This window comes from Plutella xylostella, chromosome 24, assembly GCF_932276165.1.
Source record: "Plutella xylostella chromosome 24, ilPluXylo3.1, whole genome shotgun sequence".
Classification (NCBI taxonomy): domain Eukaryota; kingdom Metazoa; phylum Arthropoda; class Insecta; order Lepidoptera; family Plutellidae; genus Plutella; species Plutella xylostella.
The window spans coordinates 3,902,526-3,923,136 of record NC_064004.1 but is presented as its reverse complement, the minus strand read 5'-3'; the positions used below and the strand labels follow the sequence as shown (position 1 = coordinate 3,923,136).

The 20,611-nt window shown below is 36.4% G+C and overlaps 2 protein-coding genes and 1 long non-coding RNA gene across 3 annotated transcripts; 1 reads left to right on the top strand and 2 right to left on the bottom strand.

Annotated features, from left to right (window-relative positions):
• Positions 1 to 197: 197 nt before the first annotated feature.
• LOC119691930 lies at positions 198 to 537 on the bottom strand. The gene is made up of 2 exons (XR_005254059.2): positions 388 to 537; positions 198 to 353 (listed from the first exon to the last, which is right to left on the bottom strand). It is a non-coding gene; the product is annotated as an uncharacterized LOC119691930 (long non-coding RNA).
• A 3,085-nt stretch (positions 538 to 3,622) lies between these two features.
• LOC105389959 (GDP-fucose protein O-fucosyltransferase 2) lies at positions 3,623 to 5,560 on the bottom strand. Its single transcript, XM_011561169.3, has one exon. It carries the CDS (start codon positions 5,458 to 5,460, stop codon positions 4,237 to 4,239), a length of 1,224 nt encoding a protein of 407 aa, XP_011559471.3. The 5' UTR covers positions 5,461 to 5,560; the 3' UTR covers positions 3,623 to 4,236.
• Positions 5,561 to 5,674: 114 nt separating this feature from the next.
• On the top strand, positions 5,675 to 19,092 carry LOC105389958 (alpha-centractin). The gene is made up of 9 exons (XM_011561168.3): positions 5,675 to 5,835; positions 6,093 to 6,157; positions 6,412 to 6,586; positions 11,378 to 11,529; positions 12,219 to 12,362; positions 14,901 to 15,066; positions 15,521 to 15,590; positions 17,722 to 17,888; positions 18,756 to 19,092. Exons 1-9 carry the CDS (start codon positions 5,788 to 5,790, stop codon positions 18,897 to 18,899), a joined length of 1,131 nt encoding a protein of 376 aa, XP_011559470.1. The 5' UTR covers positions 5,675 to 5,787; the 3' UTR covers positions 18,900 to 19,092.
• Positions 19,093 to 20,611: the final 1,519 nt, after the last annotated feature.

Genomic DNA, 20,611 nt, shown 5'->3' with positions numbered 1-20,611 from the left:
TGACTGTACCTAAATATGGTAACACCAAGAATGTGATTGAATATTGTATGTTTTAGTGAAAAATAACGCTGATTTAGCTCACACTTATTGTTCAGTCCCCGCAGCACGGGTCAGTTATCAATGAAGATAAACGTCACTGTATCTCGATTTACGATAAATATGGCGCATTACACTTAGTTACTATCGTCGATAACAGACCACGGGTTCAGCTATAAAATCGACCTTGGGTCGCTATGGCAAAATAAAATAAAATGCAACTCAGCGCTGTTTTTCAAAATAAAGGTGCCAATTGCGACACAATGCTCGATCTCTAACGATATATCTACGTCGATAAAGAGCCCGTGTAGCGGCAGCTGCAACCACTTGCAGCCTGCGGACAATTGGCACCTTTAACGTAAAACTTTTAATATGAATGTAAGCACTTTTAAGCTTGTTTTTAGTCCATTATTGTAAATACATTACTTTTTTACACAATATGGTTGTATATACGGAGAGAAACGATTGAAGAATAAAAATATATTCCAAAGGAGTCGAATGTTTTATTTCTTTATAATGTGGGTAATCACGCAAAAATATTGTAGCCCTGTTTGGGAAGGAAACTAGTTTAGGCCTAAATGCCCTTTTCCAATGTTATACTCTGGTTCTGCAACGGCTGTTCGGAAGAGATAGCTTTTAGCGATAAGACCGCCTTTTGTGCATTTATGTTTTAAGTTGTATGGTGTGCAAATAAAATAGGTACTTATGTATATTATTAGTTGCTCGTTGTTTTAGAATTTTATCTAAACACAAAAAAAAACATTTTGTTTTGCTTTAGAAACAGTGAAACGCAAGAGGCTCAATATATAGGTACTTGTTCATTACTTGTTCGTGGAGGATTTTAATGGCATGGCATATAAACATTAGTTTATTTTCTCTATGATAAATATATAATATTTAATAAAATGGCAACACTGAAACTAAAGTGAAACCTCAGAATAATGGTCTATCGCTTCGAAATATACCACAGATTATAGAGAAAAGTAAAGTGCGTTCTAGTTGTTTCAAATGACAACAAATCCGTACCGATGTTTCCGTGCCTCAGAATAAACGACAAAAACAATCAGCTCATTGAAAAGGAACTAAATCGAAGATGGCGCTAGTAAAACTTTTATACGATACGACTGCATTTTTTCTGGTGCTGTATCAATGTATGGTGCTATGAGATTTACAACACCACACTCAAATTTTATACAAAGAATTATAGGTTTTCACAATGGTAAAAGAGGATGGGCGTTTTGGGACCTATGTACAATAAAGATGAGTCATACATCGTTGGATAGCTCTTTTCAAGTGAGCAAAAAATATTATGACGACAAATCCGTATAAGTTGTCCATTTTGAAATACATATATTCGTTGGAAGCAAGGTTAATTTAATTAAAAACGTACCTAAACACGTATTATTAAAATGGGAAAAAATACTTTCAACTGGTTTTATTTACTGAGATAAGTAATAATCAAATTAGTGATGTAACGAATATTCGCATTCGCATTCGCATTCGCGAATATTCGCATTTTTTTGGATATTCGCATTCGCATTCGCATTCGCAAAATTTTGTGCGAATGTTTGCGAATATCAGTACTTATTAAAAAACTATTTGAAAATAATGGTAGATAGGTTAACAAAATCTAGATCCATTCGTCTATAACCTTTTTATTACAAGTTACCCTGTTGATCACATTTCCAGTCTTACTTTATCATTTGGTATTATTTATTTACTTTGGGAAATGAAACTTTACATATTATAGTTAATAGTTTCATAAGACCTATACATAATAAAAAAGCGTATTTTGACAATATACAGGGTTATTTGCAAGTAGACCTGATCCTTTCAGGAGGTGATAGAGGAAGGCCTTTTTCAGTCGATTGAACCCTATATTGCATTATCCAAAACTTAACCATTTCTAAAATATTTAATATTTAAGTTTTTTTTATTTTTTTATCAAATTGTTATGCTTAACACCGAAAATAAAAAAACTAGCCATATTTCAATATTTTTTTAGTTGTTTTGCATAAAAAAGTGTAAAATAATCAAATGTTCATTAATTGACTTAAATTAGACATAATACTTACCTCAAAAGAGTTAAACATTTTTTTTTAATATTCACAACGTAAAAAAAAGTAAATAGACCTGATCCTTTCAAGAGGTGATAGAGGAAGACATTTTCAGTCGATTGAACCCTATAATGCATTGTCCGAAACTTAACAATTTCTAACATATTGAATATGTAAGTTTTTTTATGTTTTTCAAAAAATTTAAGACAAAACTGAAAATTAAAAAAAACTATTTCAATAACTTTTTTGGTTGTTTTGCATAAATAAGTGACACCTAAAATTAACTAATTTTAAAAAATCAAATGTGCATTAATTGACTTAAATTAGACACAATACCTCAAAATAGTTAAACATTAAAAAAAATATTCAAAACGTAAAAACAAATAAGTTAAATTAAAAAAGAATGTCATATGACAATTTTTTACGCACTTCAGCTTAAAAACATCGTCAACTTATAAGCTTTCAAATAAGATATTTCAATATCAAAACGATTTAGGTATCACTAAGATATGGCCAAAACAACCAGAGAAATCGGATTTTGAGGTATTGTGTCTAATTTACGTCAATTAATGCACATTTGATTTTTTTAATTAGTTAATTTTAGGTGTCACTTATTTATGCAAAACAACCAAAAAAGTTATTGAAATAGTTTTTTTAATATTTAAATTTTCAGTTTTAAGCTTAAATTTTTTGAAAAACATAAAAAAACTTACATATTCAATATGTTAGAATTAGAAATGGTTAAGTTTCGGACAATGCATTATAGGGTTCAATCGACTGAAAATGTCTTCCTCTATCACCTCTTGAAAGGATCAGGTCTATTTACCAATAACCCTGAAGTGTCAGAGCAAGACAGCCATACATTGAAATATTTTAAATGTTTCGTGTAAGTCGTCCTCAGAAACCGCACACAGTTGCAATGTGTTGTAACAGTTACGGGGCTAACTAAAGTGTACTTAAAAAAAAACTGCGACAATAATTGGCTAGTCTGATTCGGAATGCGTCTTGAACGGAATGTACCTCGTCCAGTACTAGATAGTCACCAAACCATGCAAATGGCCCCAAATTTTAACACAAACTGAATATTCGCATTCGCATTCGCATTCGCGAATGTCGATATCAGATATTCGCATTCGCATTCGCATTCGCGAATGTCCAAAAACACACATTCGTTACATCACTAAATCAAATATAATATAATAAAATGAATGATGATCATTTGTTATAAAAATTAATGAGAAAAATAACAAAAACATTAAAATTACAGAAATAAAATATAAAAACTTTCAAGTAACGATTATTCTTATTGGACAGTAAATCAGGACTAGCGCTTCCGTTATTAATATTCTGCAAAAAAATGTCCTTTCAACCACGTATCACTCATTTCTATTGGTGCTGGTCCCAGTTTCCATATATTTGCCCATCATCATTTAAATTAGACTCAAAAATTAGGTGACTTTAAAACGCTATCAGATAATCTACATTGTCAATTATTTGTAAGAACCTCTGTAAAAGGAATGAAAACATTATACAGTACAATATTAACAGTTTATTATGATCCAAACTTACTAACATAATTATGCATATGACTAGATTATTATTACGAATGCGTGAGGCTGAGTACCTACTCCACTTCCCTACATCACCATTTTTATAAAATAGATAAGCTCGTGTGGACAATTTTTTTTAAAGAGCTGTATCTCTGAGATGCTGGATTTATTTAAAATATAGGTAGGTATGTACATTGTACAGTTACATTTACATGCGTATTAGATATTAAGATTCTGAGTATAATTTATCCGTAAAAATTGTTTATCAAAGGGGATATTTAATATGACTATTATGAGTTATGATATGAGATAAGTAACTAACCGGAAATTACAAAAAGAGATAGTGGAGTCACAGAGGGTCATGATTTTACACTAAAATTATATTTATACGTACCTATTTTTCTTTGGTGTTCAGTGTATAAACAATACAAATTAGAAACTTAAACTTAAAAAATCTGTCATTGAATTATTCATTTACACTAGAATCTGACTTCTGCTTCATCATCAAGATTCAAGACTGCCTATTAGACAACAATTAATTCTACATATAATTACACTGTTGATTCCGTCCCTTGTCTAGTTTTTGATGAGCTTTAATTAATGACAGTCCACCTTGATGGCTTCTCACATACTCCTGAATCGGGACATAGTCTGTTGAACGTAGTGTCACTATCGAAACCCAAAATTTCTCTCTCCTCTTGAATTCTGAATGTAAAGGTGCTTTCATGTGTTCCAATGAAGTAGGCAGCGTGAGAGCAAATGATTTGATCTATGATGGCCACACCGCCATCTTTGAATAGCTCTAATTCTGTTTTACTTGGAGTGAAATGGAATACTTCATATTTGAGATACTCCAGCTCGTCTATCAGAAGGTTTAGTTCAGAAGTTGGAGCGTCAGATGCAATGAAAATTTTCTTAATTTTTCTAAGATGCATTCTTACAGCATGGTCGATTTGGTCGATGGTACCATGCAACGATGGAACATCATTGTGTCTGCTACGTGTAAAGTCCTGCCTTCTCCAATGCACAGCCATGTATGATTTACACAGCTTTTCTGTACAGTTTAAATTGTTTTCAATGTAATATTCTGCAGTTTTAACAAGATTTTCATTGAATTTCATACTTTTACGGCAGTCCCAGTAATTTTTAGTACCATACGAATCATGTAAAGCTATTTCACCATGTGCGAACATAACATTTTTATCTGACGGATGTAAAGATATTAGCTCCCAGAGTCTAGAGATTTGTCCCTGAAATCTTACACATACAATTTCCTTAGCTTTTACATTAGCGTGTCCCCAGAAGTCCCCATCATACCTGCAGTTATCTTTATTGACTTGCCACTTGTCAGCAAATATTCCACCTTCAAAAGGGTCGTCGTAATTTTGTAGGACATACACAGTGTCAATTTCAAGGGTGTTGGATGTTTCGTTGGTTAATATCTCGTTTAATTCTACTACAGGAGCGAAGGACTTCAGAGAATTGACGTCAAAAAATGTGCTCCAAGGCAATGGCTGGCCGATCATCCTTTGAGATCTCCAATGGTAGAGGCGATACCAAGGAGGCAAAACCAGTCTCCAATCCAACTTTTTACCCTTTTTATGGGTCTCCGACATCATAACAGCGAACCGCATGTATACATCTCGCCGCAAATTAAAACCTTCGGGAGGATTCACATCGTAGAACAAGAATTTGGTGTCGTGGTTTTGAGGATCATTTTGGCACGATTTCACAGCAGCGTCGCAGGTGCCTTCAGATAAATCTTGTTCGGCCGTTGTTAATAAGAGGTTAGCAATCAGAATGAATATTAAATGCATTTCAATTTAGTGATGAAATATGAAAAATCTTATTTGTTTACAATACGACAATGGTACGCGACACGACAACCCAAAAGAAAAGAGCCAAAACAAATCAATTTTGACGTATGACGTTATGTTGCTAGTGCAAAATATTACGTTGTGTTCCTTGGTATTGAAATGCTAGATTTTTAATTTATGAAATGATTATTCTATTACTAATTACTGGCAACATTAAAATTCTGATGTCATTTTACGTTTACTGCAAACTTTGCACGAATGTGGATTTTTGCAAATAAATAAATTTTTTATCATATTATCAATAAGTTTTCCATATACATAGCTAAAATGGAGTTAAACGATGTTATAGTAAATCAACCCGTCGTCATAGATAACGTAAATATCGTTCTATTTTGTCTTAAATCTAAACCGTGCTTTCATTAGGCACTCCTTATTATTTCCAAAGAATTCACAGGAAACTATTGGATTTCACGATCAGAATTGGGTTAAAACTATTGTACTGTAGTTACGAAATGTTTTGAGTTGAATTGTGTTGTGTTTCGAGGGAAACATAATACAAAATGACTCATGTAGTTTGTATGCCATACATGCCCAAATAAAGATGAATTTGTTGCTATAATCCTTCTCCACAGGGCTCCGGTGTGATCAAAGCTGGCTTCGCCGGGGACCAAATACCAAAATGCAGATTTCCAAATTAGTAAGTATACACATAACCTGTTACAGGCAGTCATAATAAGGTTGCAAAAGTCTCCTATTGTCTTATGTTAGCCACTATGTAATGGATGTTCGATAATTACACTTTAAAAAGAACACAAAATTGCAAACATAATATTGTATTATAAAATGTATGACACCATTAACCTTTAGTGTACCATAGTTGCGATATTGAACTGAAAAACCATAGATATATAATATCATTTCCAACCTTAAACATTTATATTAACTTCCCAGTATTGGTCGTCCCAAGCACGTCCGCGTGATGGCGGGGGCCCTTGAAGGAGAGCTGTTTGTGGGCCCCCGCGCGGAGGAGCACCGCGGTCTGCTCAGCATCAAGTACCCCATGGAACACGGCATTGTCACAGATTGGAACGATATGGAGAGAGTGTGGAACTATATTTATAGTAAAGTGAGTAGAATGCTACAAATAAAATCCAAACGAATAAGACATATTAAGCTTGCTATCTCAAGCTTATGTTTCTTTTTTTTTTTTTTATGATTTTGCAAACATGCGATCAGTACGTGTACTATGAGCAGTTGTGTTGAGAGAGTTTGGCTTGGTAAGGTAGCCCTCCCATTGTCAGGCACCCTTTATTATTTGCTTCCCCTTTTTATAGGTTATCCCATGTGTGCAGCCTCTTCAGGCGTCTGGTCTTAGGTGGATCGCTAAGCATTTGGGCAAGCTTGTTTTGATGGTGGGTAATCCTGTCCTTGTATCTTTTTGTTTTCATATATATTTCCTCCTTAACTGTGTTAAGACCTAGGTATTCGTGGATATCTTCCATTCTTGAGAACCATGGGGCGTTTACTATAGCTTTGAGCACACTATTTTGGAACCTTTGTAGTATTTCTGTATTAGATGTTTTGGCTGTTCCCCACAGTTCAATGCCGTATGTCCATATTGGTTTCAAAACACATTTATAGATTAAGGTCTTGTTTTCCACAGATAGTCGAGATTTCCTGCCCAGGAGCCACTCCAGAGATTTGTATTTATGGTTTAGTTGGTCTCGTTTCTGTTGGATGTGAGTCTTCCAGGTCTGTTTACGGTCTAAGTGGAAGCCAAGGTATTTCACTACATTACTGTGTGGCAGTAATTCTCCACCGAGATTTACTGCAGGGCAGTCTTGTTTTCGTAGAGTGAAGGTAATATGACTTGATTTCAATGCACTAGCTTTGATTCGCCATTCATTCATCCAAGTGTGGACTTTGTCTAGATGTTTCTGTAGTGTTTTCGAAGCCTCTACCCGGTCCTCGTTGGAGGTTAAAACCGCAGTATCATCTGCGAAGGTGGCTGTCATGACACTTTTTGATTCTGGGACATCAGCTGTATATAATAGGTAGAGTGATGGTCCTAGTATTGAGCCCTGCGGTACTCCAGCTTTGATATCATAAAAGCACGAGTAAGCATCATTCAGCTTCACATAAAAGATGCGATCTTCAAGATAGGATTTTAGAATTGAATATAAATTGTGAGGTAATATTCTCTTCATCTTATATAGGAGCCCACTATGCCAAACTTTGTCGAATGCCTGCTGTACATCAAGAAACACCCCGGAGCAGTACTTCTTGTTTTCAAGAGCATTTCTTATGTGTTCACATACTCTATGAACTTGCTCAATAGTAGCATGGTTTCTACGGAAGCCAAATTGATGTTCTGGTATGCTAGAATTTTCACTGATACATTCATTGAGTCGTGTAGATATGACTTTCTCCAGTAATTTCGATAGGACTGGGAGTAGGCTGATCGGTCTGTAAGATGAAGTCAAATGCGGTGGCTTTCCTGGTTTTAGAACCATAACTATTTGGGAGACTTTCCAGATGTTGGGGTAGTAGCCTGTTCTTAGTACTGCATTAAATAATGCTGTCATATACATAATGGCTTTCTTTGGCAGGTTTCGCAGTATTTCAGCAGTTATCAGGTCGAATCCTGGTGCTTTTTTCATTTCCAGATCATGTATCACACGTCGGGTCTCTGCAGGTGTGCAACATCGAATTGGAAGACTAAGTTGTAGGTCGCTTTCTAGGAATTTATGTACTTCGTTATCTACAGTGTCTGTTCCTAGGTCATTAGGTGTAAATACATCTCTTAAAAACTGTCCATAAGCTTCTGCCTTTTCTTCGTCTGTTTTCGCCCATTTTCCATCTTGTGTTTTGAGTGGATGTTGTGCTTGCTGTGGTTTATCACGCGATTTGACAGCTTTCCACAGAGAATACTCTTTTTTTGCTGGATCAGTAGGTGTTAGGTTTTGTAGGAACAGGTTCATAGTTTCATTTTCTGCATCTATAAGAACTTTTTTAAGCTCAGCTGCCGCTTTATTGAAGGCTCTTTTATCGTCAGGATGCCGGCTACAGTGCCACACTCTTCTCAATCGACGTTTCTCCAATACTTTTTGTTTCACATGTATGGGCAGATTATTAATTGTTTCCATGGGTTTGGAGTCAATTGGTGTGCTGGCTCTGGCAGCATTTTGTATGCACTTTGTTAATGATATAGTGGCATTTTCAATATCATCATCAGTCTTTAGTGGTATTTTAAGATCCAGATTTTTATTCAAATGTTGTTTGAAATAATCCCAATCAGTGCGATTATTATAAAGATAGGGATTTCTGGGTCTACTGATTATAGTTGTGCTCATGGTAAGTATAACTGGTGAGTGATCTGAGGTGGTATCATGGCAGTCATCAATATCCAAGAAGTAGGACTGAACCCCTTTATATATAAAGAAATCCAATAAGTCTGGTAATCTATTAGTAGGCCAGTAGGTTGGTCTGCCTGTTGTAATGGTTTGTAGACGGTTGTTCATTAGACAATGTTTAAGTCTCCGCCCTCTGGTTGTAGTCAGTCTGGAACCCCAAAGTATATTTTTGGCATTCCAGTCGCCACCCGCTATAAATCTATTTCCCAGGGTTTTAAAGTATTCATGAAAGTCGGTATCATCAGTTTCAGTGGTCCATCTCTTCTTTGGGGGGCAATAAACAGACGATAATGTAATTTCACCTTGTTTGTCATGTACCATGATGGATGTGGCTTGTATTTTTGGAGTTTGATACTGTGGTAGTAGCTGATGCTTGATATTATCCCTTATAATTATTGCTGTACCAGCATGTGCAGTATTATCTGGATGAGGTGTTTTATAGGTGATATATCCATTTAAGATCATTGTTGTTTGTTCTGTAAGATGTGATTCAGAAATCAATAAACGTTTGAACTTGGCTTGTATTTTTGGAGTTTGATACTGTGGTAGTAGCTGATGCTTGATATTATCCCTTATAATTATTGCTGTACCAGCATGTGCAGTATTATCTGGATGAGGTGTTTTATAGGTGATATATCCATTTAAGATCATTGTTGTTTGTTCTGTAAGATGTGATTCAGAAATCAATAAAATATCAAGATTTTGCATCTTTAATAGTACCTCCACATCATATTTCTTATCTAGTAAACCGTTGGTGTTCCATGTAGCAATACGGAGAGCCATCATTTGACTAATTTAGTGACAAGTGTTGTTAAGAGACCCATGAGGGTACTCATTTGATCTATTAGTCGATCTAGCTTTTCAGCTTGTTTTGATATGATAGTTTCCAGGTTTATGGCGTTCCCCTGAGTTGTGGCTTGAGCATATGTCTTGTTAGCAGTTGGGTTTTCATATGTATAGCTGTTATGCATTGGTGGCTCCGAAGTTGTTGTTTCTTCTGTCTTTTTAACTACATGTGTTTTTGTTGTTTGCCTGGTACCAAACTTCCTTTTTTGGATTTCTTTGAAGACTTTACATCCCTTATAGTTGGCCACATGATCTCCTAGACATAATGCACACTTAGGTGGATCTGTCTTATCTTTTTTTGGACAGTCAGCTGTGTCATGACTCTCCGCACACTTCACGCATCTGTATGGTCGCATACAGTAATTCTTTGTATGACCATACTGCTGGCATCTCTTACATTGAGGTACTGTTTTTTTCTGTTTCGGATCTTCAATTTTTACAGAAGTGTGATATATATATTTCAGTTTTTTAATAGCATCTATGTTTGGGCCCGGAGCTAAATTTACGAACCAAGTTGATAGCGGAGTCTTTTCTGGGCCATATCTAGCGTTGATAATCTCTCCATATACTTTATTTCCAGTACTCTCTACTGCCTCTATAATAGCATCAGTAGGTGTTGAGTGATGTAGATTCTTAATCACAATTCTATATGGCCGTTCATTTTTTTGAATAAATGTATGGCCAATCATTTTTTTTCTCTCGAACCAATGATAGTAGTTTCTTGTAGGACTCAGTGGTATCAGCAGTAACACGTAATTGATTTTTCGTAACTATTTTGAAGCTGTACTGAGACTGGTCCAAACATTCATCAATAACCTCTTTGAGTTTTGCAATGTTCACTATGCCATACAGCAAAATAGGAGGTGGTTTAGTTGTTTTTTCCATTGGATTTGTTTCCACATTCTTATCAACCTGGAGCGGTGAGTATCTATTTTGTGTTGGTAAATCCTTTTCACGAGATAGGGCACTAAACTTTCTCTTCTTATTTTTATGCTGGCGAAGGATTGGTACAGTCTGCCAGTCATTTTCTTCATCAGTAGCTTGTTTATAAGGATCAAGATTGATTTTTGAAGACATTCCTGGAGTGTTTTGAACAGGTTTTGGAAATTGTTTTGATGTTAAATCATTTTTTTTGGCAACATCTTTTGATGGTTTATGTATTTCACCAGTAGCATTTCCAATACCAGAAGCCTGGACAGCCACTTCTGGTACAGGGTTATCCACCGGGGTATTAATGTTTCAATAAAATATTGGAATTTTACTCATTTTAAAAATATTTTTTTGAATTTTTTATTTGAGGGTAGAAAATGATTAAGTTTTCACTCGTAATTTTAATTGCACTAATTTTCGTATTTATTTAGTGTTTCACGCGTGAATAACAATATCACATGATGCACTTGTGTTTATTTTCACTTTCACAGTATTTTCTTGATATATTATCACTTTTTAAGGTATTTAAACTGAATTTATTATGAGAGCAAGTTTGCCTCTATTGACAGTTCACAGACCAAAAAAAAAAAAAAAAACATTGATAATGATAATGTTTCATCATCATCATCACAACCCATTACGTCCCCACTGCTGGGGCAATGATAATGTTAGATAAATAGAAACCTACTCTATTTTTGATACTCAACCCTTTTCATTTACCTCCACAGGACCAGCTATCGACATTCTCCGAGGAACATCCAGTCCTACTCACGGAGGCTCCTCTCAACCCGCGCAGGAACCGAGAGAAGTCCGCGGAAGTGTTCTTTGAGACCTTCAATGTTCCCGCTCTGTTTGTCTCCATGCAGGCCGTGCTTAGTTTGTGAGTATAGGTTTAATTTTATGCTTACACAATTTTAATTTAATCTGTCCAATAATTTTATGAGAATCTGCGTATGTACTTACTTACTAGGTAAAATTTTGAATATTGTTTAAAAATTGCTCAGAATGACCACTTAGCCTCTCTATATACTGAATTTTTTTATACTTCTGTGTGATTTTTTAATCAAAATATTATTAAACAAATAACTACAGCTAAACTAAATGGTTTCATTGCGAAAGTAACTATTTTTGCTAGTAAGTAGGTATTCATTCTTATGTTTAAAACCTAGTTTTTAAATTAATTTAAATAGCAAGATTTAGGTCTTGGATCTAAGATTGTATACCTTTAGTGCCAAGTATGAAAAATGCAGTATAGACTTAGGTGATCATTGTGAGCAACTTTGAAGCAACATTAAAAAGTTTTACCTTGTTAATAGCTTACCACTTCTCTTCCACTCCATCCTAATCCTAACTAATAGCGAAAGTAACTGTGTCTGTCTGTTACTATTTCACGCTAAAACTACTGAACGGATTCGAATGATATTTGGTATACCTACAGATGGTCTAGACTCTAGACCCTAAGAAAGAACATAGGCTACTTTTTATCCCAGAATTCCACGGAAAACTTTTTAGGGTGAAGCGTAGCTCGCGGGAACAGCTATATAACATAAGACCCCCCTCCCTCCACAGATACGCGACAGGGCGCACCACAGGCGTTGTCCTAGACGCAGGGGATGGCGTCACGCACGCGGTGCCCATCTACGAGGGGTTCGCCATGCCGCACTCGATCATGCGGGCTGACGTGGCCGGCCGTGACGTCACCAGATACTTGCGGTAACTAGAAATATATTTTTTTCGAATGACACAAAATTAGTGGTGAAAAGTCACCCTCTGAACACTTGGTTCGACTGCTTAGTCCGACTGATCGGACCAAGTGAACTTTTTTTCCTATTGGTTCGATTAATGAATCGGACTATCATTACTACTTTGAAATTAGAACTTATGGTCCGCCTGATTGGACCAAGTAGTCGGAGTCGGACAGAATAAACTAAAACTTTTAGAATAGAATAGAATAGAATAGTATAGAATAGTGACACAATTTTTAGAAATCAAACAAATCTTTATTCGGAACTTTAGGTAACTTAAGAACCATAGGTTAAAAAACATAAACTAAAAACATTCTAAGCACAACAAAAAAGAGAACAACAGTGAGACTTTATTACATCATTAGCCTATAGCAGTCCACTGCTGGACGTAGGCCTCTCCCAAAGCACGCCACTGGATGCGATCTTTAGCTTTCCGCATCCAATCGTAACCAGCCGGAGTATCTAGCCGGAGGGCGACTACGTTTGCCTAGTCGCGGCCTCCACTCCAGAACAATTTTACCCCATCGGTCATCGGTTCTTCGACAAATGTGACCAGCCCACTGCCACTTAACCCGCGGATAGTCGCGCGTGGGTCGAAAAGACCCAGCACTCTATTTATACCACGATAACTTTTAAAATATTTGATATTACTAATTGGCGTGCCTAGTACCTTTAAGTAACCATATAGGCTAGCCGCACTCCCCACCCCGACCAGATTGCCCGCGGCACTTGGGCAGGATGGATATTCAAAGTGAGTATGGGTCTTTTCGACCCATGAGCGACGCTTTGTGTCAGTATAATTTTTTTGATATTTTTTTTATTTTATTATTTTTTCTTTTCAGAAATGTCACGTAACCTTTTAGACGATCTTTGTAGAGATCACACTGCATTTTTATGCATTAATTGTAATCCGAATATGTGAAAATACCGAAGAAAATACCTAATTATATACTTAATCAATACAAGTTCAGGTCATGTTCATGTTATAAGTTTTTTGTAGGTGCCTAGCCTGGTAAAAACAATCATTTTGAAGTTGTGTGTCGACTCACTTTGTATTTTTTTGTGTGTCAACTGTATTTATATTTATTTAATAAAGAATTCCAAAAATCAATCAAATCAATCAATACAAGGAAGAAGTAATTTTGTATGTAAATTTATGTTAACTTTGAAGGCTGATTGTTGATTATTTTTTTATATAAAAAGTTAATTATTTTTTTGTTACTGAGAAGAATGGTTATTAGTTTAGATAAAACTAAGTTTTTTTTATTGGTAAATATAAAATTAATAAAAATAAGCTGTCATTTATGTTCCTATGTAGATAAATAAGAACATGAAGCATTGTACTTTTGAAACTGTCAAAACATATTTTTTTATCCATAAATTCATAAATAATTTTGATTTGAATATAGATTTATTACTAACCTTACGTTTGATGTACAATAATATCTAAATTTTCTTTTTTTTTCGAGAAAATAGATCAATTTACTTTCGGGTCTAAAAGACCCACATGCGACTGTTTGTGTCACGAAATTTGACGCGAGCACTGGCGGGTTAAGCTTACTAACTCGGTGAGCTATGTCGGTGACTTTAGTTCTCTGTCGGATTACTTCGTTCCGGATGCGATCTTTCAGAGAGACTCCAAGCATAGCTCTTTCAAACATAGCTCGCTGAGTGACCTTCAGTTTGTGAACCAGTCCCACTGTAAGTGTCCGCGTTTCAGCCCCATAGGTCATAACCGGTATGACACACTGATCAAAGACTTTCGTCTTGAGACTTTGTGGCATGGGCGACGAGAAGACAAATGAAAATTGCCAAATGCTGCCCAGCCTAACTGTATTCTTCTATTGACCTCTGATGGGAAGTTGTTTCTACCCAGCTGCTCACGTTTCCTACTTGTCCGATGATTCGGATCAATAGTTCACTTGATCCGATCGGTCGGACAAAGTGGACTCACTTTTCCTATTCATCCGATGATTCGAACCAATAGGAAAAAAAAGTTCACTTGGTCCGATCAGTCGGACTAAGCAGTCGGACCAAGTGTTCAGAGGGAAAAGTCATGAGAGCAAAATTATTTTGCGTGATAAAAAATGTAGCGCTATCGACTGTTATAACATCATAAAAAATCACAATATGATTTTGTCGCGACATTTATAAATGGTTACACTAATGCTTCACTCTATCATAAGGGCCGATGTAGCCGGCGAATAAGGTTAGGACATTAAAATAGCGATTGTCATAACATCATAAAAAATAAGAATATTATGTCACGATATTTACAAATATCTCGATATTAAATGTGACCTCGTCCTGGTGGTCCATCACTGGCGTGGAGATGGCTCAGAAATGTGATCATATTTCCGCAATCCGAAAGTGAATCAGATTCACAAGTTCTTAAGACGTTCGAGTTTGTTGAGTAGCTCTTCAGTGAGGTCAAAATAGGGAACCTGTGCGCTTTTATATATTCCAGCCTCAACTAACCCAATAAATAAATTTCTGCCCTTCGCAGCCTACTCCTACGCAAGGAGGGAGTGAACCTGCGCACCTCGGCCGAGCTAGAGATAGTGAGGTGTATGAAGGAGCGAGCTTGTTACCTGTCGCCCAACCCGCTCAAGGAAGAGGCTCTGGAGACGGAGCGGGCGCAGTACACGCTGCCCGACGGACAGCAGATCGAGGTGGGACGCCCTCAACGGCTTAGCACGGGGCGCAAGAAACGCACGTCAACATGTGACAAAAAATAAGTCGCGCTCACTCACAACACGCAGCTTTGATAGAAATCTTTTGTCACGTCTTGTCGTGCGCGTTTTGCGCCCCGTGCTAGCCCTTCTGAAAAAACATAAGTTGCTCGATCGGATCTAGTATCTTGTAAAAATATTTGATTGAGACTTCGTGTTTTTCCGGCCAAGGTCGATTTTCATATGAAGATTTTTATCGCAAAAATAATTTATCAGCATACCTAGCATGGGGCGCAAAACGTACACGACAAGACAAAGATTTGCATCGCGCTCACTTACATCAAGTTACCTCAAGGAGAATCGCAACGGAAAACTTTTCTCACGTCTTGTCGCATTGTGAAATAACAACTGAAGAAGAGGCGGTTAATTTAATATTATTCTTTATTATTTTCAGATCGGCCCGTCGAGATTCCGAGCGCCAGAAGTACTGTTCAGGCCCGACCTCATTGGCGAAGAGTGCGAGGGTGAGATATCAGCTTTGAAACCACTCCTATCATAATACGACTGAATTTTGCCAGAGCAGATATTTATTTTAATGACATGTCTGTCTCTATGTATCTAGACTGCATTAATTCTTACTTGGCACAAAAGGTAAACAATCTTTGTGTGTATTTTTAATGAAAATATTATTCAGCAAATTAACTGCAGCATAAACTCAGATCAACTACAAATAGATTCGCAATCGCCGTGTGCACTATTCTCTTTCTCACTCAAACCATAGATGTTGCCGACAAAAAAATAAAACCTAAATATGGGGAAATTTAACTTATCATAATAATAAAAACAAAACTTGAGTATATCGTCGGTTGATAGGAAAAAGACACTAAAGGCTAATTTTTCAATAGCCAGATAAAAGTTTTGCTGGGAAATAATTTTGATGCTGTTGCGTCTCAATGTTTCTCAATGTTTGTATTACCCAGATAACATTTATCTGAATATTGAAAAATCTGCCTTAGTGAGTTTTTCCTGTCAACCGACGATATAAGAAAAAAAACTTTACTCATACTTATTTGATTTCAATATAATTGTTTAATATACACAAACTGAGTTGATTGTATGATTCATTGTCTTCGTCCAATCGAAACAATCCTCTTCAAAATGTGCCGAACACAATTTTTGTATGTTTCTTTGGTTCCCAATTTGTGCGACCGGTAATGTCTATCCATTTTCTTGATATTTTTTTTTCTGTCGGAAACCTATGAAGCAGAGATAAATGGATGAGCATGAGCATTATAATCGTGGGCCAAATATGTGATGGGGTTTTTTTAAAAGGAAACACGTATTTCGTATCAATACAATAAACTTTATATTATACAGAAGAAATCACACATAGAAGAAAAAAACGAAACGAACGTTTCCTCACAATGAGAGGCACCTCATTTGAAAGAGGAGAATGACTTCTACAAAATACAATCTTCACAAAAACCGAATTCGTGCGCCCCATTTGTAAACCCAACCCGAGTCCGTTACAATTTCTAGTGTTTTCTTTGCATACTATAATATTTGTGGGTAAAATAAATTTTCAATAACTTGCAACACCATGTGATTTGTTATGATATGGTACCTCGTAATTTTTACTTAAAACTGATACTAAAAGACCTTACAGTATTAAAATTAGTATCGTTTTATATTAAAATCGAGCCAATAGATAGTACTATGATGAATGTAAGCTTGTTAAACTTGATAGTATCTACTTACATGTGAAAATATATCTCATCCATCATTCCATCGTGTTTTCGTTCAATATGCTCTATACAACCGAACAAAATCCACCCACCCATGTCACACACTCGTTAAGTGATGATAATAGTCTAATAAACTTAATAAACACCCACAAATCACTAGCAAATCAAAAATAAATAGCATTTAGAAAATTTTGTTGTAACTGTCAGCCTTTGTTTGGCACAGATTTTTCATTTGTTTCATTGTTTGGCACAGAGAACTGACGTAAACAGGCGCCTCAGCAAAAAGGACAAAAAACATTTACAGCTTAACGTTTCTTTCTTACGCTTAATGTAGCTAAGCGTCTCTTTTTCGCAATGTCAGAACTGTCACGATTATACCCCTGTGAGCATAAAGTATAAATATGTATGTATACTTACACACTTTATTGCATACAAAAAATAGACGCAGACAAAAATACAACATAAGAATTTTTTTTATACTATTTACATTAAATTATATGGTTGGTATTATTACTGTAGGGAAGACAGAGGTTCCCCCTACAGTATTTAGGTCGGGTCGTGATGGAGATTGAGTGAAAGACGCCTGTTACAAGTCTATACAATCACTGCTTTATTTCTATCTTTAATGGTATTTAAATATGTGCATTACGTGCATCAGCATCATTATTACTATCTATTGTTATTACTAACTAATCTAGTGTACGATTGTACGTGATAAACCGTACAATTACATTAAATGGTATGGTATTATTACACATTAAATGGTTTGATTACAGAATTTAAAACCTAGTTTTCAACTATTTTTTTTAAATCACTCTTAAGATTGCCTACCTTCCGTGCCAAGTAAGAACTAATGCAGTACATCTATGTGTGAGATGTCCCCACATATTTATTTAATTATCCCCCCCAGGTCTCCACGAGGTGCTGATGTTCGCGATCCAGAAGTCGGACATGGACCTGCGCAAGGTGTTGTACCAGAACGTGGTGCTGTCGGGCGGCTGCACGCTGCTGCGCGGCTTCGGGGACCGCCTGCTCGCCGAGATCCGCAAGATGGCGCCCAAGGACATGAAGATCAGGGTGAGTGTGGTGCCGGAGAGTGGACGGTGGGACCGAAGGACGAGGAAATGACGGGGGTGAGTGTCAGCTGCCGGAGAGTGAGTGGGACCGAAGGACGAGAAAATGACGGGCGTGAGTGCCAGCTGCCGGAGAGTGGGTGGGACCGAAGGACGAGGAAATGACGGGGATTGTGGTGAGGTTCAATTGTAGGTGGATATAGATCAGGGTGAGTGCCAGGTGCCGGAGAGTGGGTGGGACCGAAGGACGGGAAAATGACGGGGATTGTGGTGAGTCTCAATTGTAGGTGGTTATAGGTACGCAGAGATCGAGACAATGGCTCCGGAGGATATGCAGATTAGGGTAAGTTTCAATTGGTTTTAAGGTTGTCTTGAAAAAATCGCTGTCAAAGTCAAATGTTTTTATTAATCGTATAAATATAAAATTGATGAACGAGAATTCAAATCGACCCCGTATTTCCTAAAACCTAGAGTGGCGAGCGAAGCGAGGCAGCACTAACATAACTAGGATTCCCTAAAGTGTAAAGTGCCGAGCGAAGCGAGGACATACCTACATCTCAACCCTGCATACACTCTAGCTTTGAGAGCCGAGCGAAGCGAGGCAATAAAAACTTAACCGGTATTTCCTAAACCGTAAATAGCCGAGCGAAGCGAGTTCATATAAACCAACCTCGCATTCCTAAACCCTTGGGAGCCGAGCGAAGCGATATTCAATATATACTTAACCGGCAATTCCTAATTTTTGTACCTATGTGTTAGTACCTAATAAGTACGTAATAATATCCTGTATAAGTTTTGTAATTTCATTTCGGTTTCCGTATAAAAAAAGAATATTTCTATGTATCTAAAATGATTTTATGTTTTCCGTTAGATCTCAGCGCCGCAAGAGCGCCTCTACTCGACGTGGATCGGCGGCTCCATCCTGGCGTCGCTGGACACATTCCGCAAGATGTGGGTCTCCAAGCGCGAGTACGACGAGGAAGGACACAGGGCCCTGCATCGGAAGACCTTCTAGACGGTTCTCGTCTAAGATAAACAATACTATCAACTAGATGGAGTGTCGGTGCAAAACAAATGTGTCGGCAAATTTCAAGTGTGCTCTTTTTGAATTAGTGCGATTAGAAGATTTGTTACTTGATTCATTGGTACAATGGTTGTCATTAGCTTCTAGAATTTGACAGTAAACATAATGCAGACAGTTTTTTGCTTTGTTTTTGCATGTGACACACCATCTTGTTGATAATATATATTGTTAATCTATGATAAACTGTGAAAATCTGTACTTGGGTTATGTTCGGAAATGAGATGGCTACCGTTGAGGCTTGATACTTAAGAGATAGTCTTGATAAAAAATATTACTACATAGGTAACAAACACAATAACAAACAATGCAAGACGCTTTATAAACTTAATCCTAACTAATATTATAAATGCGAAAGTAACTGTGTCTGTCTGTCTGTCTGTTACTCTTTCACGCCAAAACTACTGAACGGATTTGAATGAAATTTGGTATACATACGGTCTAGACCCTGGGAAAGAACATAGGCTACTTTTTATCCCGGAATTCCCACGGGAAAACTCTTTAAGGCGAAGCGAAGCGCGCGGGAACAGCTAGTAAAAAATAAATTTGAAAGACAACTTCAACGGTCGACGTCTTGTTTCGCATCTATCAAACTAGACTGTTAATAAATTAATAACTTATCTCATAATTTCTAACTTATCTGCTGCAGTTTTTAAGTCATGTCATATCGATTTAATCATTAAAGTGAGATTTTTATGTGTATTTACAAAATTATTTATGTGTATAGTTGGAAAAGGCAATGTTGCAATGAATGAAAGATACATAAAATGGAAAAGATTCTAAAGGCACAAAATATATTTAAGCATTATTAAAACTTCAATTTGGAGTATGTAAGTTTAATGAGAGTTACGCAGCTAATCATAAAGTCGAATTTCAAAGAAATACTTTAAATTTTAGTGCCTTTAGAATCGCTACAAATGTATCCTTATTGTTATTATCATACTTATGACATACATAGGGAAGATATGGCAACACTAGTTAACTGCAAAATCTGCTTTGCCTTACTAGGTATATTTTTGCAATTTAAGCTTAGAGACCAATGTCGTTGCATTTAATTATTGTTTTGTCTACAAACCGTATTACTATCAAATATATGAAGAAGCTTCAACGAATGAATCACTACCAATAAATCTGGAATAAACTGTTTTGGAGACCCATTAACTTATCTAGCTTGCCGTAAAAACTAAGTACCTACTTAAATTATCAAAATGGCAAATGGTACACTGTAAACAGATTTATATTTTGTCTGTACAAGAGAGTAGATATATTACTAACTTCCAGTGCTGAGGGCCAAGTGCGAGTTTTTCATTACCGACTGAGAAGTGAAACTTAGCGCAGTGTAGTTCAGCTACTTACCGCTAGGCGTCTCTCCCGCACCATACATATTCACGTTTACTCACCGCTTCTCTAACGGAGTAAAAACTCGGACTTTCCATACTCATGAGAGGGTCATCCTGTATAAGTTTACTTTTAGTTAATTTACTCGAAAATTTAAAGATAATTCACGCTGTATTTTTTTGTAGTCAGATATTTTCCTTTGTGTAAATGCAGCTTCTTGTGTTATGTAGGTAGAGTTGGTTATAAATATTATTATGTTAAGCATGAATTTATAGTATTTAATGTTTAAAGACATTTTGTATTGCAAT